Source organism: Nelumbo lutea, chromosome 1 (assembly GCF_056320005.1).
Source record: "Nelumbo lutea isolate HS-2025 chromosome 1, American lotus-T2T, whole genome shotgun sequence".
Lineage (NCBI taxonomy): Eukaryota > Viridiplantae > Streptophyta > Magnoliopsida > Proteales > Nelumbonaceae > Nelumbo > Nelumbo lutea.
In genome coordinates this window covers 146,122,956-146,148,121 of record NC_142684.1, presented here as the reverse complement: position 1 = coordinate 146,148,121, position 25,166 = coordinate 146,122,956, and the positions used below count along the sequence as shown (strand labels likewise).

General features: G+C 41.5%; 1 protein-coding gene across 4 annotated transcripts in view; it reads left to right on the top strand.

Moving 5' to 3' along the window:
• The window catches only part of LOC148878182 (rab GTPase-activating protein 22-like), an 86,002-nt gene that overhangs the window by 45,365 nt on the left and 15,471 nt on the right, over positions 1-25,166 (top strand). For all 4 annotated transcript variants that reach the window (XM_088950442.1, XM_088950462.1, XM_088950452.1 and 1 more), the window contains one exon: positions 3,329-3,434. In XM_088950442.1, coding sequence (XP_088806568.1) covers positions 3,329-3,434 — 106 coding nt within the window. The remainder of the gene's footprint in view (positions 1-3,328; positions 3,435-25,166) is intronic.

Below are 25,166 nucleotides of genomic sequence, written 5' to 3'. Positions count from 1 at the left end.
AAGTTTGAAATCAACTGCCGACGGTTTAGGTTTCCATCAGAGAGAGTGCATTCCCCTATCATTCACTTAGGTGAATTCTCAGACTGCCCCAACATACCTAGGTTTTGACCTCCGCTAAGGATCTCATTGATTGGCATATCAAAGACAACCCAATCCAACACCTAGTGCAACACCATAATCGAGTCTAGGGGTTAGGTGTAACTTTCCAGTTTTGCCCATCTGTCTCCAAGGTCCAGGGCATGACTGGAAAATGGTCTGGTTCAGAGTTTCAAGCAAACCCACACTACATGTGCTTCAGGTCTCACCCTGGCAACTAAGACAAGCCACCCCAACCGACTTGACAGCACATTAGTGTCAGCCTTGGCAGGATAAACCTCCCCAGGTCTATCCAACGACTGTGAATATTCTAAACTAACACGAGTCTCATAAGTGTCTAGTTTAAGGGTATTACATAGAAACACACTAGATATAACATGAATCAATTATGTACTTTTAATCATTTACCATAAATGTCAAAATGTACATCAATCTGATTGGAGCTAAGGGCATACACTGTCTATCAACACATCCCTCAAAATGCACCTTACTTATGCTCCTAGGCGCACCTTTTAAAACACTGTTGTCACCTTAACTGATCTCCTTGCTGGTCATTGATGTGGACACGTATTGGGAGCAGCAGCAGCAATGATCTGGTGTTCTCATCCTATCCAATTCGGCAGCAACAGTCTTATCCATTCGGCAGATTAGATTAGACTATCTTGTTATTCTTATCTTATTTTATTAAGTTAGTAGATTAGATTATCTTATCTTATTAGGTTGCCTTATCTTATCAGATTAGGATTAAGAGAGACTTATCTTATTAGATTAGGATTAAGAGAGACTTATCTTATCTTATCAAGATAAAGCTGGAGGTCTCCCTATTCAGCAAGGAGTCTCCCTAAGAACATGACTCTTGTAATCTCCTATTTAAGGAGCCACTATTAGTGAATAAAGGCATCGAATATTCAGTCAAGAAGAGAGTAAGGAGAGTTGGTGATCTCTTGGACAAATCACCATTAGGGCGGCCAAGATAGGTTCATCAAGAGCAGGGAGGAACAAGGGAAAACAAGAGGTTTTCCCCGTGGACCGACCCGTGACGAGATCCTATTCGCGGGCCCATAACAGTCATCAACTTCTATTGCAGTAGACCATTGTGCTCCGCAACTATAAGAATGCACAATGGTTAGCAAGATGATGAATATGTAAGATTGGGAAGGTGGGTGCAAATCAATGACCTATTTTCACTCCTCACACAGATGCAAATTTTGCATGGGTATAATGTGTACAAAATTTGCACTACAGGGAGGAGCAAAAGGGTCCCAATGAGTGTGAAACTCTGTTGCAAATTAGTTTTAGAAATAAACATGTGCAAACTCAGACCAGGTTTAAGTTTTGCACCAAATCAAACTTTGCACCACAAACAGATGCAGATGAAGAGGACCTACTTTTTCAAATTATCACCTTATCAGTTTCTCAAGATTTGCCTAGACTTTCATGGTATCACATCTTGTTTTTGTAGTAAGAAGTAAGAACTGTTAGCACCACAATACCACTTAAGACAAATTAATCAACTAACAGTTGTACTATTCAAGTTTTCAAGATACTTTTTTATAAACTACTATGGAAAGTAAGGAACCAGAATAATTGTGAGAATAGCAGATATGATGGAGAAGATGTACACTAAAATTTTTATCATGATCATAGTTTTCAAGGCGCCAAGGCGAGGCTAGGCAATAGGGGGGCACCTAGTTGCCTAGGCAGGCACCTAGGTGATGGATTTTTTTTTAAGTAAAAACATGTATCCTAGGGTAGTTCCCTAGGTTCCATAATCATATTTCCTTAATAAATATCCATAATTTTCATAAGAAAAGTATAAACTCCATGTTAAAGTATAGAAAATCAACATATTCCAACATATTCATGAGAAGAAAAAGAAGAAAGAAAAGAAAATTCGAAAAATATAGGGGCTGAACCCCTATTTCTGTTATAGGAAAAGAAGAAAAGAAAAGGTGGAAGAAGAAGAATAAGAAGAAAAAATTAGTATATAAAAACACAAAATTAGTAAAGAAAAAGAAGAAAATGTGTTGATTGAACAACATTTTATCTTTTTTCTTATTTATTGGTTTAGGTTTTGAAGTATTTGAGTGTTCAATGCAGCATTTAGCAATGTTTTTGTTGATTAAACCATAACAAATAAGAAAATAACAAAAAAAAATTAGTATATAGACACACAAAATGAATATTTTAGTTTAAAAATGTCTATTTTATAATTATAACCTCACAAAATTAAGAATATAAAAGTTTGTTATAACATGCTATAGAAAACTGCATGGCAATTAGGCGAGGCGAGACTCCAATGGTGCCTTGTCGCCTAGGTGCCCGCCTAGGCATCGCCTTGACAACTATGATCATGATATGACTTTTGATGTACAGATGACTCTCAGCTTTGAAGAATTACTACATCTTATTTGCAACATTGCCTTCCACAACGTTAGTGTGTATATATTTTACATGTAAAAATTGTTATCAACTAATTCTTCTTTTCCTTTCAAATACTTCTTCTATGAGCTTGTTGGAAATGGAACCATGAACCTGGTTTCTCATGTGGCTCATTGAAGGGCCAACCAAAGCCTAGGAGCTTAAGCTATTCTTGAAGAACTTGAATTTCTATTAAGATCTAACCTACATTATTAAATGCATAGAAGTTCTATTCCCATTATTTCAAAAGTGTCCTGGCATAGGGGCTTTGGACTTCTGGAATCATATTTTATCTGCATTAAGAAATTCATGTCATGCAGGAGATACAATTGAAATGAGCTCCTAGTTCTGGTTTCTTCCAATTTAATTTAGAAAATAGAAATACAAGTTTAAAGCATCTAAATTGGACTTAATAGGAGATAATTCCTTAAATCTAATTTTTAAATATTTAATTCAAGAATTCACAACTGTTGTCTTAGAAACTAATTAGTTAAGGCCTTGCTGATTATGGTTGTCATTTTCCAGTATGCTCATATGGATATTAGTGAGCCATATCTATTCATCTGGTCCCATATATTTTGTTTTGTATAACACAACAAATCCTGAGAAGTTTCTTTCTCTATTTATTAAAAAACTTCGTGTATTCCATGTTCAGTTCAACATTTCAGTTGTTCTAGTGCTTATAATTCTTTTATATGAGCAAACAATTATTGTTATGGAACTTTTGCAGATTTCTCTCTTATTATTATTATTTTCTTCATCCATTTAGTTTGAGTTGCTTATAGTATGCATTGCCATTTGATTTTTAAAGAGAGGAAACTTCAGATGCACAGACAGTTCTGTTGGAGTGGAAACACAACTTAGTAGTCTAGCATCAATTACTCAAGTTCTTGATCCAAAGCTTCATCAACATTTAGGTACTACATTGGTTAAAAACTTCTGATTATTTTGAAATTTAATTCATCTGTTTTTTGTTTCCGTTTTATTTTATGGATTTTCATATTGCTAATAATTTTCAATCCCAAAGTTCAACTTATCTATTTTGACCACAATATGTATCTCATTCTGTTTAACCAATAATAGAAGAAACTTGTTGAAAACTTGGTACATGAAGTAGAAGTTCAGGACTGTTATCAGTCTTGAACCCTAATGGATTTCAGGATCGAAGATAAGAAGAAAGGTAAGAGGAAAGAAGAGGAAGAGGGAGGAGAAGCAGTAGAACACGGGTTGAAAGGAGGAGCAAAAGCTTAATGTTCTGCCGCCGCCATTTTAATTAATGTTTATAGGTTATGCTCATTACATGGAAAGGACAGATCTGCCCTTAGTCTTTACATAACAAATAGAGTAAAACAAAGACTGAAATAAATAACAACTGAAACAACTAAATGACCAATAGCTAACCCTAGGCAGACTAGAACGTCTTCTACCCTACAAACACAGTGGGACCGTAGCTGTGGGACCCACATCAGTGTTCTCTACACTCCCCCTCAAGTTGGGAATAAATGTTTATCATTCCCAACTTGGATAGATCTGCCTCTAGCTTCTTTCGTGATACAACTTTAGTGAGGATATCTGCCAGTTGCATATTGGAGGTGATGTATGGGAGACATACTTCTTGTGATGAGACCCTCTCTCGTACAAAGTGTCGATCAACTTCAATATGTTCAGTCCTGTCATGCTGCACTGGGTTGTGTGCTATATTAATAGCCGCTTGATTATCACAATACAACATCAGGGGCTTCTCATACTCAACACCCAACTCCTCAAGTAGTGATCTCAGCCAAAGACTTTCAGCCACTCCATTAGCCATTGACCTGTACTCAGCTTCAGCACTGGATCGAGAGACAACACTTTGTTTCTTACTCCGCCAAGAAACCAGGTTACCTCCCACAAGAGCACAATATCCAGAGGTAGACCTTCTGTCATCAACACTCCCAGCCCAATCGACATCCGTATAGACTTCCACCTTCATGTGGTCATTGTTCTTGAACAGTATACCTCTACCAGGGCATCTCTTCAAGTATGCTAGTATTCTTTCTGCTGCTAGAAGGTGCGTGGTTCTAGGAGAATGCATGTACTGACTGATAACACTAACGGCATAACTGATGTCTGGTCGGGTAAGGCATAGATATAGGAGCTTTCCCACTAACCGCTGGAACATAACTTTGTCCTCAAGCAGCTCCCCACTCTCTGCATTAATCCTGTGGTTCTGTTCAATGGGTGTATCTGCAGGTTTGACACCTAGCTTTCCAGTTTCAACCAAGAGATCTAACACATATTTCCTCTGAGAGACAAAGATCCCCTGCTTAGATCTAGCAACCTCAATACCCAAAAAATACCGTAGTGTACCCAGATCTTTCACCTCAAACTCTTGATGAAGGAGCTGTTTGAGGGACTCAATCTCATGGTTGTCGTTTCCTGTGACCACAATATCATCAACATAAACTGCAAGTAGTATCAGTGACGACTCCACCCTCTTGATGAACAGTGTATGATCTGACTGGGCCTGTACATAACCGAACTTCCCAAGGGCTAGTCTGGATCTGTCGAACCAAGCTCTAGGTGACTGCTTCAAACCATACAATGCCTTATTGAGCCGGCATACCTTCTTACCTGCCTCTGTATCATAGAACCTAGGAGGCAACTGCATGTAAACCTGTTCCTGCAAGTCCCCATTCAGGAAGGCATTCTTAACATCCATTTGGTACAAAGGCCAAGTGTAGCTTGCTGCAAGAGATAATAGAACCCGAATGGTGGTCATCTTGGCTACCGGGGCAAATGTCTCCAAGTAATCTATACCATAAGTCTGAGTGAACTCTTTTGCAACTAGCCGAGCTTTGTACCTCTCAATGGAACCATCCGCATTGTGCTTCACAGTAAATACCCACCTGCATCCAGCTGTTTTCTTTCCTTTGGGCAAGTCAACTAGCTCCCGGGTATTATTTTTCAACAGGGCATCCGTTTCAACTTGCATTGCATCTCTCCACTCCGGGACTGATAGGGCTTCTTGCACTGTTCTTGGAATAGGGACATCAGCAACAGAGGTGAGATAGGACCTGTAGGAGGGAGATAGGCGATCATAGGACAAAAACTGGGAGATGCAGTGGGCTGTAGATGTGGTGCAATGCCGTTTTCCTTTACGGAGGGGCAATGGGAAGGTCAAGGTCATCTGCAGAGGGTGAGGTAGCAACAATGGAAGGAGTCTCTGTGGGCCCTAGGACTGTAATATCTGGACTTGGAGCCGCAGAAGAGATTGGAGCTGGCTGGGACTGTTGATGACCGGGATCAACCTGCCTGCATCGCCTGTGATAGACTCCCAACTCTCGATCCCTCTGACCACCCTCGCTACTACAACCCTCATCACCAACTGGAATAGGTAAGGGAACAACCCCAAAGCTATTAACCCTGTCCTCACTGCACTCCCTCTGAAGAAAAAGACCCAAATCTCCACGCTCACTACTCTCCCCCTAGGAGAGACCCGAGAATAGTAGGGTGTCTCCTCAAAGAAAGTGACATTCATGGATACAAACTTCTTCCCTGAGATAGGATCATAACAACAATAACCCTTTTGAGTTTGTGCATAACCAAGAAAGATGCATTTGGTGGCCTTGGGTTCAAACTTGGAGTGATGGGGACCGAGAAGCTAAACAAAACAGGTATAACCAAATGTCTTGGGAAATGTTTGCTCAGTGGCTTCAGCAGTTCGAACCAGAGGAAGAAGAAGAAGAAGAAGAAGAAGAAGAAGAAAAGGAACAGTCAAATCTGATTGCTAAACCCTGCCAGTCGACCATAATATGAATTAGCCTCTAATTAGTTGTACAAATACTAAACTGCCCCCACTTAAGTATGGGACAGGAAGTCTCTATTAAAACTGCCACATAAGCACATAACTTAACAGAAATAAAATGACTAATCTGCCCTTATTCGGCTAGTTCTAACACTACCCCTCAAGCTGGAGAATATTTGTCATATAATCCCAGCTTGTTACATATATAGTTCACTCTCCCTAAGCTTAAGCCTTTTGTAAACAAATCTACCCATTGATCAATGAGCCCACATGTTTTGTGCTTATCTCTCCAGTAAGGACCTTCTCCTTCACAAAGTGGCAATCAATCTCTATGTGCTTTGTTCTCTCATGAAAAGTAGGGTTGGATGAGATGTGGAGTGCAGCTTAATTGTCACAATACAATTTCATAGGTCTATCCATGGAGAACCCGATTTCTTGTAGGAGATTCCTCAACCATACTAATTCACATGTAGTGTGTGCTATGGCTCTGTATTCGGCTTCAGCACTGCTCCTTGCCACAACCGTCTGCTTCTTACTCTTCCATGTCACAAGATTTCCTCCAAGAAATGTGTAGTAACCTGTAGTAGATCTTCTATCAGACATAGAGCCTGCCCAATCTGCATCTGTATACCCAATTACTTCAAGTTTTCCTCCTGGTTTATACAATAACCCACGGCCTGGAGCTCCCTTCAGGTACCTTACAATTCTAAAAACTGCATTCCAGTGAGGTATCCGAGGGTTCTGCATAAATTGGCTCACCACACTGATTGCAAAGGAGATGTCTGGTCTCGTGATAGTCAAATAGTTCAGCTTCCCCACTAGCCGTCTATACCTTCCAGGATCATCGAATATTTCCCCTGTATCACTACTCAACTTAGCATTTGGCTCCATGGGAGTTTCAACCGGCTTTGCACCTAATAGTCTTGTTTCATCCAGCAGATCAAGAACATATTTTCTTTGGCACAGGTTTACACCTTGTCTTGATCTAGCAACTTCTATACCCAAGAAATACTTCAATGTCCCAAGGTCTTTTGTTTGAAAATGATTTTGCAGAAAGACCTTTAGTTTATTGATCCCCAATTTGTCATTACTAGTTATGACAATATCATCCACATAGACCACTAATAAAATCTTTCCGGCTTCTGAATCATAGCTGAACACCGAGTGGTCAACTTGGCATTGTTTCATTCCAAAATTCTTCACCACTTCACTAAACTTCCCAAACTAAGCACGAGGTGATTGTTTCAACCCATAAATTGCCTTTTTCAGTCTGCACACCTTACCATCCTCCCCCTGAGCAACAAACCTAGGTGGTTGCTCCATATATACCTCCTCCATAAGGTTACCATGAAGGAAGGCATTTTTAATGTCAAGTTGAAACAAGGGCCAATCATTACATAATTGCCAGGGAAATTAAGACACGGATAGAGCCAATCTTAGCCACTGGAGAGGTCTCCATATAGTCCACCCCATGCAACTATGAATAACCTTTAGCAACAAGTCCGGCCTTCAGACGCTCCACACTTCCATCTGGCAAGTATTTAACAGTATATACCCATTTACAACCCACAACATGCTTACCGGGTGGAAGAGTAGTGAGATCCCACGTGTGAGTATGTTGAAGGGCAGAGAGTTCCTCCTCCATTGCCTGCCGCCTCCCAGGTGAGCTAAGAGCCTCTCGGACATTCTTAGGTATAGAAATAGATGACAATAGTGAAACAAATTGGCGATGTGAAGCAGAAAGGCGAGAGACAAACAAAATTGGAAATGGGATGGAGGGTTCAACTACATTTACCTTTTCGTAAAGCAATGGGAAGATCAAGTCCTGAAGGTTCAGGGATAGGAGTAACAACAGGATCCGCAGACAAGGTAGAAGCTGGAGGAGGAGCCGGTGTTTGTCGATGAGTATACACGTGCCAGATCGGTGGTCGTTCAGTAGGGATCTGCACTGGAGGAGGTGAAGGGTTAACCCCAACTGGAACACCCGGAACGGGATCACTGATTGGAAGAGGAAGAGGAAGCAAAGGTGGAGACACAGATACTTCAGGTCCCGAGAAGAAGGGGACAAACTAAAAAAAGGTGACATCAGGACAAACATAGCACTTCCGAGTAATGGGATTGTAACACTTGTACCCTTTTTGAGTCCGAGAGTAGCCAAGAAAGACACTTAATAGAGCGTCCATCCAGTTTGTCTATTCCAGGACTCAGATTGTGAACAAAGCACACACAGCCAAAGATACGAGGTGTTAATGGAAAGAGAGACAAGGTGGGGAACAAAATAGAGAAGGGAGACCGACCACGAAGAATGAAGGAGGGCATCCGATTAATAAGGAAACACGCAGTAAGTACAATATCACTCCAAAATCGTTTAGGAACACTCATATGATGAAGAATAGACCGAGCGGTTTCAAGGAGATGACGGTTCTTTCGTTCAGCCACCCCATTTTGTTGAGGAGTGGATGCACATTAAGTTTGATGAATGATGCCATGCTATTCTAAATACTGTTGAAAGGAAGTAAGAAAGTATTCACGACTGTTATCTGAACGAAGAACTTTGATTGGAACACCAAATTGTGTACGTATTTCAGCATGGAATTTTTGAAAAATGGAAAATAATTCACTCATTTCTTTCATTAAATAAATCCATGTCATCATTGAACAATCATCAATAAAAATGACAATACTTGTAACCATTATAAGACTATTTTAATCGGGCCCCAAACATCTGAATGAACCAAAGCAAAAGGACTCAACATACGACTTTCAACTCTAGGACTGAAGGGAACACGACGATGTTTCCCATACTGACACGATTCACACTGTAAAGACAACAAATGACTCAAAGACGGAACCAGTATCTTGAGTGCCTTGAGAGATGGATGTCCTAGTTGACAATGCCACTGTAGAGGAGTGAGTGAAGTCTGAAGTGCAACTGACGATCCACCATCGTCAAGGTAATACAATCCACTAGCCTCATGCCCTCCACCAATCTTCTTCCCCGCCTTGAGATCCTGAAAAATGTAATATAGCAATTAAGAGTCTTGGTTAATTTAGTAACAGACATAAGATTGAATGGAAACTTAGGGACATATAGAACAGATGATAAAGAAAGAGAAGTCATGTCAACATTACCAACACCACAAATGGGAGAAGAAGAATTGTTGGCAAGGGTAACAGTTTGAGATGTGGAAGTTTTAGAGAGGGAAGAGAACACACCTGGAGTCTCGATCATGTGATCAGAGGCTCCAGCGTCAATAATCTAGGGAGAGGGTTTGGATGCCAGGCAAACTATACCTTGTTAGAGTGTTAGAATGATGTCTCTTTGTATGAGTGTTCGACTGATAAGAGTTCTTATTAGCCCATACTTAAGTTTAAGTTATCCTGTAACTGGGCCTGTGTTAATGGGCCTAAGCCTGTTTAATGTTTTTAGTTAACTAGGTGTCCCATCACAAATCAGGGGCATTCCAATAATTTCTTGTATCTTGTACTTCTCTTTTCTGCTACTTCGACTACAGTAGTTCAGTTTTCATGGTATCAGATCATTGAGCACCTTCTTGGTTATAGCCGACGCCATCTCCTCTTTCTTGTTGTCTTTCTTTTTTTTTTTTATCTGGGTTTCTGCTGTGAAGCCCTAGGGTTGCAGGAGAACAACACAAGGTTCGACCTAGGGTTTCCCTTGGTTGTAGGGCGCAAGGGAGGTAAGACCCTGAAGCTGATGTCCTACTAGTTTCTAGTAGTTAGCAGCTATTCGGCTGCTAAGAGAGGTCTGTATAGGACAAACCTAGTTGAGGACTGATTTCAGCAGTCCTAGTGTTGGACGTAAGGAGGGGAACTCCCTTTACAGTTGCAGTACTCGAAGTTCAAGTGGAGTCTGCATAGCACAGGTCGGTTACCAGCCCAGAACACCTCATTTGCTGCTGTAACTGAACTGCTTCAGAACTATGACAGCCTCAGCAAGTCTGAAACTGTGTTGCGAGCTGTCAGGGCCTGCTGAGGTTACTTCGGCTAATCAGAACTTGCTTCAGGACTGCTTCAACTAGTCTTAAATTAGTGCTATCCACACAGAGGCTGCAGTCAAGATGTCTTCAATATCCGGAGATGTTTCTTCTAGGGATAACAGACCTGCGGCAAGGTCTTCAAATCTGGAAAACCCTAATCTGCACAGCTTGCAGATTACAAGTGTGCTACTGGATGAATACAACATCAGGGAGTGGTCCGTTTTTGCAATGCTGTTTATTACTTGCCGTGACCTCACCGGCTACCTAGATGGGAGCAAGAAGGAACCTGATGTTGGCAGTGCAGATTATGCTGTGTGGCACAAGGAGAATGCCATAGTTATGTCTTGGTTGCTTGCCTTTATGACTCCTTGGGTTGTCAGGACTGCTCATCACTTTCCTACAGCAGCCAAGATTTGGGAAAAGGTGTCTAAGACCTATGGACAGAAGAAAAACAATGCTAGAATCTACAGATTGAATCAAAACAGTTGAAAAACAACCCACTTGATGTATAGAACTGTTTGAGATTAGATGCAAACCAGAAAATGAACAAACAAGAGAGGAAGAGAAGAGAGAGCTGGCGGCAATGAGTGTTAGAGAGTAAGAGGTTCGAACATTACTCCTCTCTAACACTCTAAACATCTTATTAATAAGTTAATCTTTGACAAATTACAGAGAGTCCCTTGAGTGAGCAGGAAAATACAAAAAACAGAATATTACAGAGTATGGGCCCAGAATAAGGCCCAGGCCCACAATAGAGAGAGAAACATAACATAACATGAAATGACAGTCTATGGGCCATTCGGCCCATCTTCTCTACACTTCCCCTCAAGCTGAGCATAGATGTTAATCATGCCCAGCTTGCCAGTGTCATGTTGAAGCCTTGCCTTGGAAATGCCCTTGGTGAGAAAATCTGCCAATTGTCCTTCAGAAGTAATGAATGGAAGACACACTTCACCGGAGGAGACTCTTTCACGAATAAAGTGTCTATCAACCTCAATATGTTTGGTTCTATCATGTTGTACCGGGTTGTGAGCAATGTTGATGGCAGCCTGATTATCACAGTACAACATCATGGGTTTGTCATGATCTACCCCAAGTTCTTCCATTAAGGACCTTAGCCACAACAATTCCGAGACTCCATGTGCCATGGCTCTATATTCTGCTTCTGCGGAGGATCGAGCCACAACTGTTTGTTTCTTACTCCTCCAAGAGACAACATTACCAGCCACCAGACTGCAATACCCTGAAGTAGATCTTCTATCATCAATATTTCCAGCCCAATCAGCATCAGTATAGGCTTCAAGTTTCAGATGACCATGTTTGGCAAATAGAATTCCTTTTCCTGGAGAGCCTTTCAGATAGCACAAAATCCGTTCTGCTGCTGCCATATGGGTATCTCTAGGAGCATGCATGAACTGGCTAATGCAACTGACAGCATACACAATATCTGGCCTAGTCATGCACAGGTACAAAAGCTTCCCAAGAAGTCTCTGAAAGACCCCTTTGTCTTCCAACAAAGTTCCATCCGAAGTTGAAAGTTTGTGACTCATATCAATAGGAGTTGCAGCTGGTCTTGCACCCAATTTTCCAGTTTCAGACAACAAATCAAGGACATATTTCCTCTAGGAAATAAGAATCCCATCCCTAGATCTGGCAACTTCTATGCCAAGGAAATATCTCAACTCCCCCAGATCCTTAATCTCAAATTATGTATGGAGGAAAGACTTAAGGCCCAGAATGCCTGAGGCATCATCACCAGTCACTATAATGTCATCAACATACACAATGAGATACACTGCTAGAGACCCACTTTTCTTCACAAAAAGAGTATGATCTGACTGTGTCTGAACATAGCCGAATTTAACAAGTGCAGCTCTAAATCTCTCAAACCAGGCTCTAGGAGATTGTTTGAGGCCATAAAGAGATTTCTTCAGTTTACATACCTTTCCTTGCATATCTTTCCCATACATTCCTGGAGGAAGACACATGTAGACCTCCTCATGTAAGTCACCATTCAGAAATGCATTCTTTACATCTAACTGATAGAGAGGCCAATCAAAGTGAGCTGCCAGAGATAAAAGAACTCTCACAGATGTCATCTTAGCAACAGGGGCAAAAGTCTCCAGATAGTCAATCTCATATGTCTGTGTGTAGCCCTTTGCAACAAGTCTGGCCTTGTACCTCTCAATAGTCCCATCTGCCCTGTATTTAATGGTAAAAACCCACTTGCATCCAACTGGATTCTTCCCTTCAAGCAAATCCACCACCTCCGAAGTACCATTTTCATGTAGAGCATCCATTTCAGCCTGCATGGCATCTCTCCATTCTGGAATCCCAAGAGCTTCTGATACAGACCTAGGAATGGGGTTAGAAGCAACTGAAGAGAGGTAGGCACAATATGAAGGGGAAAGTAGGTCATAAGAAAGGTGTTTGGAAATGCAGTGTGCAGTGCACTTCCGCTTTCCTTTCCTAACTACAATGGGGACATCAAGATCTGGGAAGGGGGATTCCAAGGGAGCTGAAGCAGTACCTGTTATCTCATCTGTGATTGGGAGGGTATGAGCCTCATCTGTTGTAAGGGAAACCACTTGCTCATTCCTGGATCTCTGCCTTTGATACACTTTGGGATTATGGGTAGGACGAGGAGGTAAAGAAATAGGAGCACTAGGACAAAAGGAATGAAGTGGCTGATCCTCCTTTGATTCATTTTGTGAGGATACAGATTTGTCAAGAGACTGAACTGGGACAGGAAGGGGAAGAGCACAAACTTGTGACAGACTCTCCCCCTGTTGACAATGTCCTCCCTGAGAGGAACCATAAAAAGGGGAAAGTTCATCAAAGGTAACATCCATAGAGACATGTCTGGTGCCAGCCTTTGGATCAAAACAACAATAACCCTTTTGTGTGGGGGAGTAACCAAGGAAGATGCATTTGTGGGCTTTTGGTTCAAACTTGTGTCTCTGCACACTTGGAATGTGAACATAACAGGTACAACCAAACACACGAAGAGGAATTGGGAAGAGATCCTTATCTGGATGAAGAATACTGAAGGGGGATTTAAACCCTAAAACCCTGGATGGCATACGGTTTATGAGATAGGTAGCAGTAAGTACAGCATCACCCCAAAATCTTGTGGGAACATGTGAGGCAAATAAAAGGCTCCTTGCAACTTCAACAATATGTCTATTTTTCCTCTCAGCAACTCCATTTTGTTCAGGGGTTCTAACACAGGAGCTTTGGTGAATAACCCCCATGTCAGTGAGATACAAGGATAAGCTCTTCTCAAAATACTCTTTTGCATTGTCAGATCTGAAAACCTTAATTCTGGTACCAAATTGAGTTAAAACAAGCTCATGAAATTGCCTCACAAGTCTCGGGACTTCGTCTCGGGATTTCATTAAGTATATCCAAGTGAATCTATAAAAGTCATCAATAAACAGGATAAAGTATTTGTAGCCCCCCATAGAGGATAAGTGGTAAGGCCCCCACACATCAGAGTGTACAATATGAAAAAGAAAAGAGGATCTTTTATTGCTCACAGGGTAATTTTTTCTACAATGCTTTGACAACTGACATGACTCACAATTGAGACTGGACACACCGACTCCCTTAAACAGTTTGGGAAGCAAATGACTTAAAGCAGAAAAAGGTAAATGACCCAACCGACAATGACTCAACATAATTTGACTGACAGACTCTGAAGAAGTAGAACCAAAAGCAACATTCTTGGGATGATCAAAGCATTGGCCAGGGGTGTCGAGTCTGTAGGCTTAACAGTTCCCTTGCCAGAAATAGGGGCAAGAGAACCATCAGCTAAGGTGATTTTGTCACGACCAGGAAGCAAATCATATGACACAAACAAAGTGGAAAGGTTGGTCATGTGATCAGAAGCACCTGAGTCAATGATCCAAGGGGTCTTGGGATTACCTGAGGTAGATGCATGGTTAGCAGAAGCCCTTATACCTGAGTGAGCAAATGCAGTGGTGGCTGGACTTCCAGAAGGGTTGGATGATGAAGTTACACCTTCAAGCTGGTTGATCATCCTTCCAAACTTCTCATATTCAGCTTTCATGGCTGCCAATTGTGCACTTGCAGACTCAAACTCTGTATCTGTACTTGTGGCTGTATGTGCACTTCCTGTCTTTCTACTGTCATTCTTCTTCTGGAATCGGATAGGGACAAGACTGGGATGCAGTTTCCAGCACTTGTCCTTAGTGTGTTTCGGCTTCTTGCAATATTCACACACCACCTCCTTCTTTCCTGTGCCACTGGGAGCTCCTGTAACCCCTTTGGGTTTGATTCCCATGTTTGCAAAATGATCATTGATACTGACCCCTTGAACCTGCACTTGCCTCCTACTTTCTTCACTGCTGACCAAAGTATATGCTTGAGACAATGAAACATCTTCCTTGGACAAGATGTTTTGCTTTGTAATGTCATATTCAGAATTCAGCCCTGTCAAGAACATAAAGACCCTATTCCTTTCCACCAATTTCTTATATGTTTCAGCATCCTTAGGAGTATCCCATGTCACGGCCTCTATCAAATCAATCTCTTGCCATATAGATTTTAGGGTTGAGAAGTATGCTGCAAGTGACTTCTCCCCCTGTCTTAGATTCTTCACATTACTTCTCAGTTTGTAAGCTCTGGCAACATTCAACTTCTGGGAGTAAGTTTCTGCAACACTATCCCAGATTTCTTTAGCCGAGTTCATCCACAGATAATGCTGACTAATCTGTGGCTGCATTGAGTTCACAAGCCACCCAATCACTGTGTAGTTTTCTTGTACCCAGCTCTCATAAGATGGATCATCCTCTGGAGGAGCTTTCTTGCTCCCAGAAATAAAACCCCATTTTCCTTTGCTACAAATGTGGATTTTCACTGATTGTGACCAAGCCAAGTAGTTGGTTCCATCAAGCTTAACTGTAGTTACAGCCAGCATAGAATCAGTTGGGGTTCCCAAAATCTGTCCATATTCAGCAGCATTCTTGTTTTCAAGGCTTGGGAAATCCATCATGTAAAGGCTCCAATTAGGATTTTAATAGGTTTCTCAAGGTACTGGGGTCTTGATGAGTTTAGTTTGAGCTAAATAGGCAACAACAACTAGCTCACAGAATCAATTCAGACTTGATAACTGTGACAGTCCAGTTCGGTGGTAGTTTTTTCTTTACTGTTTCACCCTTTAAAGGACACCCAACAAACCTCCAATCACAAGGTATTTCAGGTTCTCAACAGCCATTGTCCCAAAGAGAAGAAAACAGGGCCACAGTCCTTAAGAGACCTTTTGTCGAACACTCAGTGTGCAGTAGTTAACAGCCTACTGTTAACTAGAAGAAATCACTTCAAGGTGTTTAGTATAGGTCCAAGAAGAGGCTGGGATGAAGATGAGACTAGTGCCACTTAGTTTTAGATCAATTTCAGCAGCTCGGCAGTCCAATAATCAGCCGAATAGCACTTCCAAAAACAACCCAGAAAAACAGTCCAGCAACAGTGGGCCGAATGTATGTGGGCTTTGAATGCTTTAATAGTCCTCCCAAACAACAAAAATAACTCAGCAAAGGACTGAGAAAAGACTTACAGCAAGAGAGTCTCTGGTTTGAACTATAAACCAGGCCGAACACTTGTTCTCTGAGATAACTTCGAAAGTCCTTTTCTTTGATTTCAAATCAGGCCAAACAACTTGCTCTCTGATTCTTCCTGGTCACCGAACCCTTCTCTAAGTGTATAGAAACTTGGGCACTCTCCAATGACCTCCAAGAACCAGGCGGATGACTGTAAACTTTCAGCCCTAGAACCTCCTCATGTAGTTGGCTGAACTAGAACCACATGAGGGACACGCCAAGCAATGGCCCGCTCTGATACCAAGTTGAAAAACAGCCCACTTGATGTATGGAACTGTTTGAGATTAGATGCAAACCAGAAAATGAACAAACAAGAGAGGAAGAGAAGAGAGAGCTGGCGGCAATGAATGTTAGAGAGTAAGAGGTTCGAACATTACTCCTCTCTAACACTCTAAACATCTTATTAATAAGTTAATCTTTGACAAATTACAGAGGCCCTTGAGTGAGCAGGAAAATACAAAAAAACAGAATATTACAGAGTATGGGCCCAGAATAAGGCCCAGGCCCACAACAGAGAGAGAAACATAACATAACATGAAATGACAGTCTATGGGCCATTCGGCCCATCTTCTCTACAAAAACATTGTTGCCTTAAGGCAAGGTGATATGACAGTTGCAACATACTTTGCAACTCTGGAAGGTCTTTGGGAAGAACTTGGCCATCACTTGATATTAGATTGGGAAAATGCCAGGGACAAGGAGAGACATGATAAGAAAATTGAAGAGAGCAGAGCCTTCAAGTTTCTGGCTGGCCTAGACCCAGTATATAAGGGTATAAGGTCACAAATTCTAGGGAGAGGTGAATTATCGGAGCTTCGCCATGTCTATTACCTGGTGAGGAATGAAGAAGTCAGGAGAAGGGAGATGCATGTTGACTCCCAGACACAATCAATTGGACTATCTGGAGAACATTCAGCCCTGGTCTCCACTAAGGGAAATAGATATCCAGACAAGAAGTCCCTCAAGTGTACCCATTGTGGTGGTGAGAAACATACAAAGGAGAAATGTTGGATCTTGTATCCTCATCTGAAGCCAACTGCTTTGAGAAAGGACAAAAGGCAACATAAAGGTCACACAACAAGTGGGAATCTTGCCACCAACAACAGTAGTGACAACTCACAGAGTACTCCGACAATGTCCTCCTCCACAGGGCAGGTTGCCGACTCCTCTGGACCAAGTACTTTGGGCTTCACAGCTAGTGAGGTAGAGGTTCTCAGCTGGGCATTAGCCCGTCTGAAGAACAATCCTTTAGCTTCCACTTCTCTTGCCAAATCAGGTACAGCCTCTGCATTTAGTGCAACTAGTTCCATTAATTCTACCTCTTGGGTGATTGATTCTGGAGCCACTAACCATATGACACATATGTCCTTATTCTCTTCATATCATTTGTTGTCTGGCCAGGATAAGATGAGAGTGGCTGATGGGTCTCTCTCCACCATCTCTGGAAAGGGGGTGGCTGACCTAAGCAAGGATCTCTCTCTTAAATCAGTCCTACATGTTCCTAGTCTTACCTCAAATTTGTTGTCTGTTTCAAAGCTCACAAAAAATTTTAACTGCAGTATAACTTTTTTTCCCTCTCATTGTGTTTTCCAGGACAGATTGACGAGGAGAACGATTGAGAGTGGTCATGAGTATGGGGGCCTCTACTATTTTGATGCAGACATCAGCTCAGCCCTACAAGCTTCTGCTACTACTAGTCCGGAAAGTGTGGAGTCAATAGATAGGTTGCACCTGTGGCATGCTAGGCTAGGTCATCTGTCTTTCTCTTCTTTAGCAATGTTGTTTCCTGAATTATGTAAGGGAATTTCAAGTCAAAGTTTAATTTTTGATGTGTGTCAAATGTCAAAACAATGTAGAACAATGTATCCAATTTCTAGTAATGAAATTCGAGCTCCTTTTGATTTGATTCATTCTGATGTTTGGGGACCTTCACCCATTGTTTCCATTGATGGCTTCCGTTACTTTATCAGTTTTGTTGACCATTATTCTCGGTGCACTTGGATTTATCTGTTAAAAGGACGTGATGAAGTTCCACGGATAACCATGATTTTTTACAAGATGATTGAAACACAATTTGTGAAGAAGATTAAGCAATTCCGGTCGGACAATGCAGCTGAATACTTTGAAAGATCCCTGAACTCATTCATGGAAGATGCAGGCATGTTACACCAATCATCATGTGCTTACACCCCTCAGCAAAATGGGGTTGCTGAGCGCAAGAACAGGCACCTATTGGAGATAGCTCGAGCCCTACTTTTCCAGCACAAAGTGCCCAAGCAATATTGGTCTCAAGCTATACTCACTGCATCATACTTGATAAATTGGATGCCATCTAAGGTATTGGGTATGAAGACTCCTTTCCCTGTTTTGTGTCCCACTCTTCCAGAATTTCCTCTTCCTCCATGGATTTTTGGCTGTACATGCTTCATACATGTGAAGGATCCAAAGAAAACCAAGCTGGATGCCAAGGCTACAAAGGGAATATTTTTGGGGTACTCTCCTACACAAAAGGGGTATAAGTGTTATGATCCTATCTCCAAGAAAAAATATGTCACCAGAGATGTTGTCTTTTTTGAGTCTCAACCCTATTTCCAATCTTCTCAGAATCCTCTTAAGGGGGATACTAGTGGGTTGGAAGAGGATTCTCATTCTCCCTTCTTTTTTGTTCCCCTTTCATCACCTTCCACTACTCCTAGCTATGACATTCCGGGTCAACCTAGTGAGGCTCCCACTGTGCCGGTTACTTCTCCTGATACAACAGATGCTCCTAAAGGTTCTAGTAGGCAAGAGAAAAAGATACTTACATATAACAGAAGGAAGAAGGGCCCTCAATTTCATGATTGCAACCAGTTGAACTCAGATCAATCTGTCTCTGCAATCCAAGGTAATTCTGACTCACTCACTTCGGATTTGGATCTTCCTATTGCTCTCTGTAAGCCTGTTCGTTCTTGTACCACTCGGCATCCCATAGCTGATTATATTTCTTACTCACACATATCTCCTGCCTATCACTCTTTTGTGTCTGCTCTTTCCTCTGTATGTGTCCCTTCCAGGTACTCAAAGGCGGCATCTGATCCAAGGTGGAAAGAAGCCATGATTGAAGAGATGAAAGCCCTAATGAAAGCAAGAACATGGGAATTGGTGGACCTGTCAGAGGGGAAAGGCACTGTTGGGTGCAAGTGGGTATTCACAGTAAAGCACAGGGAAGATGGGTCAATCGAGAGGCACAAGGCCAGACTTGTGGCAAAGGGATTTACACAAAAGGAAGGGAATTGACTACAAGGAAACCTTTGCTCCAGTAGCAAAGCTCAACACAATCAGGGTTCTACTGTCACTAGCAGCAAATTTCTCTTGGGAACTCCATCAGCTGGATGTGAAGAATGCTTTCCTAAATGGTGATCTTCATGAAGATGTATTCATGGAACCTCCTCCTGGCTATGATGTTGGAAAGGTGTGTAAACTAAGGAAAGCATTATATGGTTTGAAGCAGTCTCCCCGGGCATGGTTTGAGAGACTTTGTATGGCCATGAAAAAAGTGGGGTACACTTAGAGCAGTGCAGATCATACATTGTTTACAAGGAGACAGGATGACAAACTTACGACTCTCATTGTTTATGTGGATGATATGGTGATTACTGAAATGACGTGGAAGAGATGAAGAGCCTGAAGGAGTTCTTAGCTTCAGAATTTGAGATCAAAGACCTAGGAAATTTGAGATATTTTCTTGGGATTGAAGTTGCTAGATCAAGAGAAGGAATCTACATATGTCAACGAAAATATGTGCTAGATCTCCTAGAGGAAACAGGCATGATGGGGTGCAGGCTAGCAGATACTTCAATAAAACCAAACCATAGACTACAAGAATCAATGGGTGAGGAATACTGTGATAAAGAGAGGTACCAAAAATTGGTAGGAAAACTGATATACTTATCCCTTACTCGGCCAGACATTGCCTATGTAGTGCATGTTGTCAGTCAGTTCATGCACTCATATGAGAGCAGTGGAAAGAATTCTCAGATACTTGAAGACTTGCCCAGGGAAAGGAATTCTATTAAGGAAACAACAGATTTGAAATTGAAGCCTACACTGATGCTGATTGGGCTGGGTCTATTGGAGACAGAAAATCAACCTCAGGTTACTGTACATTCTTGGGAGGAAACCTGGTCACATGGCGCAGTAAGAAGCAAAATGTTGTGGCTAGATCAAGTGCAGAAGCAGAATACCGAGCTATGGCACACGGGGTTGCTGAACTCTTATGGCTCAGAACTCTTCTTAATGAGCTTGGTATTAAGGCTGAGAGTCCTCTCAGGCTGTATTGTGATAATAAAGCTGCTATCAACATTGCCAACAACCCCGTGCAGCATGACAGGACAAAACATATTGAAATTGATCGACACTTTGTCAGAGAGAGAATTGTTTCAGGAGAATTCTATGTGCCTTATACTCCATCAGAGATGCAAATTGCAAATGTATTGACTAAAGGACTAGCAACAACAAAGTTTAGGGACATACTTGGCAAGCTAAACATGATTGATATCCATGCTTAGCTTGAGGGGGAGTGTTAGAATATTAGAATGATGTCTCTTTGTATGAGTGTTCGGCTGATAAGAGTTCTTATTAGCCTATACTTAAGTTTAAGTTATCCTGTAACTGGGCCTGTGTTAATGGGCCTAAGCCTGTTTAATGTTTTAAGTTAACCGGGTGTCCCATCACTAATCAGGGGCATTCCAGTAATTTCTTGTATCTTGTACTACATTCAAATATAAATAATAGCATGGTCGACTGGCTAGTACAGTTTGACATTCTAGCATTTATTCTTCTTCTCCTCTTATTTGCTACTTCGACTACAGTAGTTCAGCTTTCATACCTGAGTGGGCAAGGGTGGCTGTAGTATGCTGTGAAGTAACCTGGAGGAACCTCTCATACTCATCACGCGGTACACTCACCATTTCCATCCCAGAAACAGATGTAGATGTGGAAGGTGTTAGATCTACCTGTTGGTTATCATTGACATCAACCCCACCAGCTGCTGCATGATTGGCCCATGTAGAAGGAGGGCCATGGAGATCATAACAGAAATTCACCGAATGTCTGTCCCTGCCACAATGGGTACACTTCCTTGTAAAGTTACTTTTTCCTTTACCACAGCCTCCCCCTGAGTCACGACCACCACCATGGCCAAATACGGAACCACCACGACGTCCTCGGGAGGCATATCCTCCCCCTCTAGTACCACGTCCACCTGCTCTAGCTATCACAAATGCTGATCTGTCAGACAGTGTGGGATTCTTTGTAGGTCCCAAAGAAATCCTACGAATCCGTGCAAACACTTCCTCAAGTGTAGGAAGAGTAGAGCCCCCTAATATTTGGGCCCTAACGGGTTCATATTCTGATTTCAACCCCACTAAGAACCTAGTGACATCTAGTTGTTCCCTCTGTTGTTGCTGAACCTTAGCATCTGGTGTGGGGATGATAGACATTGAATTCATTTTTGAGGTTCTTCATACTGGCATGGTACTCTTCTAGGGTTTTATTCCCTTGTTGCAGATAGAAATACTCCTGATAGAGCTGATATACCCTTGTAGCATTATCCTGTCCAGAATAAAGCTTCTTGGCATGTTCCCATATGTCCTTAGCTGTATCTAAGAACATAAAGTTGGCATTTATTTTGGGTTCCATACTATTCCATAACCATGTCATGATTTGGGCATCTTCTTATTCCCAGTCATCAAACCCTGAAGAGTCAGCAGGTGGTTTATCTTCCTTCACATGCTTCACTTTCCTCTTTTCCTTGAGAAAAACTTCCACTGACTTGGCCCATGGTACATAGTTCTCACCATTAAGTTTAATTAAAGTCATCTGCACACCCAGATAGTCAAAGGGAATTACCACACTAGGTTTCTGATCACTACGACCATCTCCAGTTGCTGCCATGATGCTCTTCCAATGCTACTTCTAATCTGAATTCCCGGTCGCCAACTAAGTACTGCTGTCAGGAGTTTGATGTTACAGACACTACAGCAGTCTCCAAACACAGTTGATAGGTACACAAATTTTTGTTCTTGTTCACACTACTACTGATTTCACAAAATCATGAATCACTCTGACATTAATTCAGCAACTTACTGACCGCATACAAGCCCTCTTGAAGCTGCTTAATAGAAATTGAGCATCACAAGCACCACTACACAACCATAGATGTCACACGTGGTACAGATCTGTCTGACCTTTTCAGAGGGCACTACAAGTCCAAAGAAAACATCAACTACTGCCACTGCAGTAACCTGTCATTCAATTCAGGTCACTTGTGACCAACAAAGGCTTCAAAACAACTACAGACCAACATAAAAGGGTCAAACATACCCTTACACCATTCGGCTATTGTAAACATAGCCTGTTCTTGGACCTTTTTCCAAGAACCAAGGCTACAAACAACCTAGTTCTCTAGGTTCTGATCAGTCCCTGCAGATTTTGAAGGCTTTCAACCCAAAAATACCAACAGCACACAAAAAAAAGAGGTAACCAACCTTCGATGGAGAGCTTTAGTCGACCATCCACTTCTGAAGTTTTTTTTCCTTGAAAAATAGTCAAGTTCTGTGCAGAGGAAGAATGACTGAGGTGTTCTTAGACCTAGGAAGAATCTGTGTTCTCCATTTTTTTCAGCCCAGAAAGAAGAAAAAAAATGAGGTCACGAACAGAAAGGAGCAGGTCACGAATCTGTGAGGAGATTTAGAGAGCAACGCGCTGCTCTGATACCATGTTCGTTTTGTAGCTATAGTAGTTCGAACCAGAAGAAGAAGAAGAAGAAGAAGAAGAAGAAGAAGAAGAAGATGAAGAGAACAGTCGAACTTGATAGACTAAACCCTATCATTCGACCCTTAATATGGATTAGCCTCTAATTAGTAGTACAAAGACTAAACTGTCCCCACTTAAGTATGAGACAGGAAGTCTCTATTAAAACTGCCACATAAGCACATAACTTAACAGAAATAAAATAACTAATCTACCCTTATTCGGCTAGCTCTAACAACATCAAATAGAAAATTACATCAGTTTTCATCACCCCCAGTCCAATTCTAAAACTGACCAAAAACCCGAACCAAAATAGTCTTTTCAATCATCTGCAAATTCTGGAAGAATCAAAACCCAATCCAAAATTCTTTTCCCAATGATTTACACAAGACAGTAGTGACACTTGTGTTGGCCTTCAAAAATTCTTCTATTTCTCTCCCTTCCATAACTCCTAACATATTGCAAATGGCACACAACTCCAAGATATATTCACCTTCCTGCTTCCATTTAGTGCTGGCCTAAGTGCAAAAATCTCTTTCAGTGACCTTGGAATCTTCATTTCATTTTGAACAGACAGAAGAATTAACCTCAAATGGTCTTCGCATAACAACAACCAAAGCATGCATGATGAACATTTTTCATCATCCACTAGGCAAAGATAACATCTTGCCAATTGCACACCCCCGATTTTGATGCAACCTTAGGTAAGTATGCTGTTTCAAGATACTAACCATGCAAAAGCTTCAACCCTAGGAGGAGTAGGATTGCCCCAAACACCTTTGATGTCTTCCCTTTCAACTTGGTTCCTTGCTAATGCTTTGTAGAATGACTTTACAGAAAACACCCCCTTGTTGCTCTGCTTCAACCACCTCATATCAGCCCTCCTTAAGTGCAACTCCACTACCTGCAACTAAGCTAGCAAGTTAACACATTCCTCCACTGCCCAATTAAGAAGTATTCTTCTAAATTTTGTACACCATGCAACAGAACCCTGAACAACTTCATATCCTTGTGAAATTGGAATGCTTTCCAGCTTAACCTATACAATCTTGGACATAATTCACACAATTTTCCAATCCCCAACCAGTCATCCTCTCAAAACTTAACACTTACCCATTTACAACATTAAAGGAAATATAGCTTGAAAAAGCTGAGCGGAAACTCATAATTCCATTCCACATGCCTGAGGTTAAGCAGATCTTAATTCTTAACTCAAAGATGAAAACATATTTGTTAAGTAGATCTTATTGGGTATCAGAACATGAGCATCTATGCTCTTTGATCCTTCAGCAAAGTCCTTGAACATTTTACAGGATGAGGTTAAGCAGAATGACACATTCTGATGTGGCTAATTGCATAATTTGACATTTTCTCACTAATTCCTGAAAAATTAGTTCTGCCTAAGGGTAGTGTTAAAACTGTTAAAATTCTGGAGTTTAGTGCCACAAGGGTATATTTGTAATTTTTCTCTTATTTTTTATTATTTCTGGTTGCCCTAATATAGGTAACAAAAGCTGGTGCTGCCAGCTAAGGTTTTTGACTCCAAAATTTCTCTCTTCTCTCTTCTCTCTTCTCTCTGTTCTTACTTTCTACTGATTTTTACCAAAAATACATGGTATCAGAGCGGCAGATTTGGGATTAGAAGCAGTACAACCAAGTTTTTTCTCAGTTTTTTCTGTTTTCTCTGTTTCTTGTGGATCGAACCTAAGGAAGAGTACATCAGGTTGACCTGAAAGGATCTCCTGCGCAATTCTTCCCTTTCCCTCTTGGTGTGGGCCTAAAAAACACCTAGGGAAGGGAGAGTAAATGCTGTAAGGGTGTTTTTCTCTGTTTTCTTTCAATTTCTGTGGATTGAATGATCCTTTTGTACCCAGGTAAGTGGGTTATGTAGGTCTAATGACCTGTGGCTGTTGTGAAAGTGTGGTTTCTCAGCTTGTATGGATCGAGTGGTCCTGTTTTGTGCCCAGAAAGGTGGGCTGTTCAGGTCTGAATGATCTGTAACTGCTGTGACAGCACTTTTTACTTAAAGTGTTACTCGTAGGGATTGTTCAGACCTGGAATTGATCTGTTTTGTCTCTGGAACTGGTTCAGTAGGGTGGTAGTGTGAGAACAAGCACTGAATTGTAACTGAACTGTGGCTGAACTGAGAACAAGAACCTTGACTGAACTGTGACTTAACTGAGAACAAGTACCTTGACTGAACTGTGACTTGACTGAGAACAAGTACTATGTCTTCTGAGGATTTTGGTATGTCTAGTGTGTCCTCCAGTCAAGGTGGAGTGAATGGAGTATTTGACATGAGTTTGCCCATTGCTGTGATTCCTTTTGATGGTCTCAATTACCTAGAATGGTCAAGGGGAATCAAGCTTTACATAACTGCAAGGGGGAAAGTGTGTTATATTAATGGTAAAGTTAAAGAACCAAAGTCTAGGGGTGTAGAACATGATAGGT